Source organism: Rhipicephalus sanguineus, unplaced genomic scaffold (assembly GCF_013339695.2).
Source record: "Rhipicephalus sanguineus isolate Rsan-2018 unplaced genomic scaffold, BIME_Rsan_1.4 Seq8570, whole genome shotgun sequence".
NCBI classification, from domain to species: domain Eukaryota; kingdom Metazoa; phylum Arthropoda; class Arachnida; order Ixodida; family Ixodidae; genus Rhipicephalus; species Rhipicephalus sanguineus.
Genome location: NW_023616145.1, coordinates 1 through 5,642, shown reverse-complemented (window position 1 = coordinate 5,642; position 5,642 = coordinate 1). Strand labels below are relative to the sequence as shown.

Sequence of the window (5,642 nt, the reverse complement as noted above, 5' to 3'; positions counted from 1 at the left end):
CTGGAAAGAAAAAAAAGACGGCTTTCGCCTTCGAGTCGTCTTAGGGGAAGACAAAAGGGACTCTCTCTGCTGCTTTTAAACGATTTTGTCATAACCATAGTACCAGGTAATAAACAGACAATTTTTGATGATGCTTTTTGCGTCAGACATAGACATACAGCGTCAGCAAAGTGGGGTGTTTAGATGAGCGCATGAACTCTATATACAGTTTACAAACCTCAGCGTGTATGTTTTTCAAGAGTGGAGACCTAAGTATATTACTCCGGAAATCAGCAAAGACCTTGAAACTCAGTGAATGCTTCCTAGATTGACTTGGCTAACATGAGCAACAGATGTTTATATATTGTCATTCACACATACGCACATAAGCGCTGAATTGTGACACTAGGACAATATGTACGATGGCATTAAATACTGCGTGTAAAAATGCAGTCTATATTAAGGTTCGGTACGTAGCAGGAAGCTCACTTCTTTATACTTGCGCCAACGATCGAGACGTGCAAGCTTCATTCAGGCGTCCTTGAACGAGACCAGGCCGGAAGACGAACACACTCTCTCGCCTGACGATAGGAGACTGGACACGTTTTTCATTGCTTCTTCCTGGTTTCGAACCCAGTTGAAACAGAAGAAGGAGTAGATACGATTGAAGGTGCTGTACTTGGCGACAAAATCGGCGACGTCGCCACTGATGTCCAGACGGTCGTACTCGATGCGAGGATGTGCGAACATTTGGCGAGCGTACGACAGCATCTCCTCGGAGGAGTCCACAGCGACGTTTCTTGCGGAAGGTGGGCATCTCGGTAGGAGGCACCGGCGCGTGAAATCTCCCGTGCCACAGCCGAGGTCCAAGAATTGCAAGTTTCTGTCGTACATGTGGTCCAAGTCCTTCTCTACCATGTCCAACGCCTTGAGGTTCAAAAGACGCTGGTCCCCGTTGTTCCTCGCGTAGAAACCGGGATCGTTGGTATCTTCGGAACTGTCTTTGCTCAGGTCTGAACGAGTCATTCCTTCAAGTCTACTCCTGGAATGAATGAGGCTGTTCAGTAACTTACCATTTTGTCAACGTAAACATGTCGACTGGCACACTTTTCGTGCCACAGAAGTATTTATGCCCTATCCCATGTGAAAGGCTGCGTAGTTTTGCATATTTAGCAAGCAACAAGAAAAGGAATAAATTAGAATCTCCGAAGTGCTGCGGGTAAAATGCGCATCATACCGCTTCTCCCCGCTACAGCTGCGGTACTATAATGTTGCAGAAACATGGGTACCTTTGTCGTGGGAAGGAATAAAAAAGAGGGAATATTGATTTCTTTCAGCCTGTATACACGCTGTTCTGATGTAGAAAATAAATTAGAGGTTGTAATGAAACGGACAGATAGCACTTGTATTTTGGCACAACGGTAAGTGAATAATATACCTCCAAATCAATGAAAAAGTGAATCAAGAACCTGTGTACTTCGTTATATCTATTGCTTGTCTGTACAATTGAGAACTAAGTATGTTTGCTTCCTGAGTATCTGCAAAAATTACAGTGACATTAGTAACACAAAAGGTAACCAAGTATTGAAGCAACGTTATCATTATGAATGGTAATCCTCTACAATGTTGGCCAGTCGTTTGTAAACTTGATGTGCACTCTACTAGAATGACGATTATCTTTCTCATATTTCTGCCTTCGTGTGATAAAAATACGCTTATTCTAAGACACACTTGACGAATTCTATTAGGCGAAGTGATAGATTGTGGCTACTCTCAGGCTAACAATCGTGATTCATGGGGTCTGTAAAGATCAAGCTACACATTTAATCAAATTAGATCGATCAGCATCATGTCCGGAGGAATCGTTTTATAAAAATATTTTGTCAATTATAAAAAGTTTTTTCATCAAGAATTAGGGCTCTAAATAGTACTGTTAACGTGAGCGTTTTCGCCAAGTTGGTAATTCATCGTGAAATAAATTTTACAGCGTGCAAAAACACAAACGGACGAAGGGGGAGGCACAAACTAGCATGGACTAGCGATCAGCGCTAGTCCGTGTCGCATCCCTTCGTCCGTTCGTGTTTTTTCCGCGCTGTAAAATTTTCCTGTCTGATATTAGTTGCACAACTGCATAGCCGCAAGTCTATATCTTTATGTATCGTAGAGCAGTAGCGCAGAAAAAACAGACACAAGCCAGGATCCCACATTCATTGTGGAATAAGATGTGCTTTCTTGGGTGACGATGTGGTGTTTTGATCTTTGCTGGTTGATAAATAGGCGTGGATTCTAAGAATAAGTTTAGTTTGAAGTTTGCGCTCGTCTCGAGTTTATGTTCCTGGCTTGTGTCTACGTATTTTTTGCGCTACCTGCTCTATGACGCATTCGTATAAACACGCCCAGATTTCCGTTTTCTTAAGCATATATCGTTAATACGAGGCTTTAAAGCGTGCATTTACAGCAAGAATCGAGCCGTGTGAATTACATTCATGCATAGTTAAAAAAATGGGTTGAATGGTAACTGTGCTAAGGAGAATGAACGATCTAGTTGGAATTTTTCACAGTACAGAAAAAAAAACGAGAGTCCGGTAAAAATCAGTTAAGTGGAACAAAGCAATAAGTAAGTGAACTGAAAAGAACATTCATTACCTTGCTTAGAAGATATTTCTTGTATAATATTCTGGTGAACGACGCCACAGACTATTTTCAGTCTTGAATGCTGCACCGCAGTGTATCTACACGACACCAGCTGGCAACATTTTTCTATTGTGGCGCAGAACGGTGCGCTCCGCATTTATTGTGTCTATGCAATACGTAGGCAGAAGCTGCTAGAGAGCAGTGAGTACTTCCTATCGTAGAATGCCTTTTTTTTTTATTTCTGTTAGCCTGCGTAACGCTGTGCCTGTTGTGACCAGCAATACTTTTTTCTCTGGCGTTGTATGTGCTCTCGGAAACATGATGTTGAAACGGGATAGCAGGTGGTTCCATGGATGAAACGCAAAAGGCAATAAATTAAACGTCATAGCTGGAAACAACGTTAGCAAACTTTGATCTCATTTGGGAGGATGCAGTTATGATTAATGGTTTCTAACTGCATTTCAATAAGTTATCCTCTACAGCGACTATTTTTTTAAAGTGTTCCTGGCTTCGCATTTCACTTCGCATTTCACGGTGTCACAAGACCCGCAGCCTATATTTTTATTATGTTTAATAAATGACAGGACGACCTACGCTGAAATATTCTCGACGGTATTTTAACCCCATGGTCATAGGCTACGGCAAAATATTAAGCTGAAAGAAGCTCGAGTCATTCTTATATAACCCATATTTATGGAACAGGCAAAGATAAATTTCACTGACAGGTGTAAAAGGTTTAGAGATTAACATCCAATAAACAGCGGCTCTTTGTTCCATAGGTAAAAATGTTCGATCTAGACAATGTGTCAGAACCACTTTTTTGTTGAAACAAGGGTTGCCATTCTTATACCTTGTGCCAAATTTTCTATTTTACGACACGACATCGCGACAAAAATTTAAGTTTGACTCCATGGCTACTTTGGACTTCCATTTTGGCGCAAATATTTACAGAACTACAACTCTAAATTCAAGCGAAATGGAAAAAAAACTTCTGCTAGATTCGCAGCAGATAGCTGGGAAAAGCCAACTTTAGGCAAAGGAAGTCAACCATTAGCCAGGATTAGCTCGTCACGTAGAGAATAATAGGTAACGCTGGCAGTACGCTAATTGCTACGATACTGAAATTCGGCAAATAATATTTTTTAATAAATATTTTTGAATAAATGATTATTATGGGCGTAGCTCCTCTTTGTCTAACCTTGTCCCATGTCAGGCGTAACCGCGGCAGTATCTCCCGAACAGTATATTAGATGGCGCTGTCCCATAGAGATGCGTGCAAACTGCAGTTGGGTGACGATATACGAGATGGCGCTGTACCATAGAGATACAAGGAGCATTAAGCGGAAGGTCAGAGAGGCGTAGAGGACTTATTGGATGGCAGCGATAGAAAAGAAGCCGGCTCTGAGTAACTACCGAAAGGGAAAAAACGAAATAATGAGGGAAAGGTTTTATGATAATTCAAGGGGAAGCGCTTTACTGCTTGAAGCAAGGTCGGGCTGCCTTAGAACGCGTAGTTATAAAGCGAGATTCAGTAACGAAGAAGAACAATGTACATGCTGCGGGGGAACTAAGGAAACGACGGAACATGTACTGATTGAATGTGGCGATATTCACCCAGGTATACGTGTGGGCATGAGTCTGAATGAAGCCTTGGGTTTTAGGGACAACAATGGAAAGCTAAACACGTCCGCGATAGAAATAAGTAAGAGACGGTTATAGTATTGGTGGCAGAAAAAAAGTACAAAAATCAATAATGGGGAAAAATAATGTCATTCTACCTTAAGAGGCAGAGAGATGGACCGCGAATTTATATTTTTTTGTATAATAACATAGATTTAATCAATGTAGATAAGGTATTAGGCCAACATGAAAAAAGGAAGTTTTTTCTTTTTTTTCTATTTTTTCTTCGAGCCTGGTGGCAGACATGTCACCGCCCCGTTGTAAAGGGGACGCTCATAGCATGCACCCAGAAGAAAAATATTAAAAGAAATGAAAAATAAAAAAATAAAAATAAAAATTATAAAACTACATAAAAAGTATATAAAAATTTTTAAAAAATAGACAAATAAAAAAACAAGGAAAAATGCAGAAAGGAAAAAAAAATCACAGCATATCCACGGAGTGAATGATGATGAGTGGGCGAAGCTGCGGAGGTTCATCGGTAAACCGTGAATCTTCCGTGAATTCTGCCCAGTACATCATCACCGACGTGAGATCGGGCGCGTTTATACTAAAGGTTCGATGAGTTATGACGACTTGCAGCTCACTTTCATTTTACATGTACGCTGTGAATTTTCAATGTTTAGAAAACCATTGCTTTAGAAAACACCTGGCGTCTTTCGTTAAGCAGCTTGCGTCTTTTCGTTTTGCTTTAGAAACATCTGGCGTTCTTTCGTTTTGCTTTTACAAAACATCTGGCGTCTTTCGTTGGTTTATTTCATCAATAACGGCGTTTTGAACAAAATTTTATTGTTTAATCACGCACAGGAGAAATCTCACCAGGCACTACCTTGGAGGTAAACAATGACTGCTAATGGAATGAGAGACAGAAGAAGTCGGCTTTTAGCTAACACTTACACTTCTACTTCTACTAACGTTTCCTACTGGAACATGCCAATGGCTGCTAATGGGCAATGAGAGACAGAAGAATTCGGCTTTTAGTTAGCGCCCACGCTGCGAATTTTTTATTGTTCAACAACGCACAGGAAAATCTCCCACCGGCACCACCTTGAGGTCAAAGCGTAAGACTAGTTACGCACTACGACTACTACTACTACGACTACGAGGGACGAACGGGTGCCGCCTTAAGGAGCTTCGCCCCTAATTCACAGCGGCGTATCGCTTTGATTACTGCTGGGAGAAACCACTGAACTTTCACGGTGTACACATGATTGCTTCAGGGGCTTCGCCCTAGCTCTTCATCATTCACCCGTGGATATGCTGTAATTTTTTTTACAGCGAAAGCTGTTATGAGATCATTTCACCGGCCGTTTTTGGCGCCGTAGTTGTGTCCGCCGCTGCCGCCCGCC

General features: G+C 41.5%; 1 protein-coding gene across 1 annotated transcript; it reads right to left on the bottom strand.

The window, feature by feature from the left end:
* Positions 1–510: 510 nt before the first annotated feature.
* Positions 511–1,005, bottom strand: LOC119378528 (malonyl-[acyl-carrier protein] O-methyltransferase). The gene has a single exon (XM_037647634.2). It carries the CDS (start codon positions 1,003–1,005, stop codon positions 511–513), a length of 495 nt encoding a protein of 164 aa, XP_037503562.1.
* Between the last annotated feature and the right edge of the window lie 4,637 nt (positions 1,006–5,642).

Coding starts and splice junctions, on each gene's coding strand:
- LOC119378528 (XM_037647634.2), bottom strand. CDS start 1,005: ATGACTCGTTCAGACCTGAGCAAAGACAGTTCCGAAGATACCAACGAT.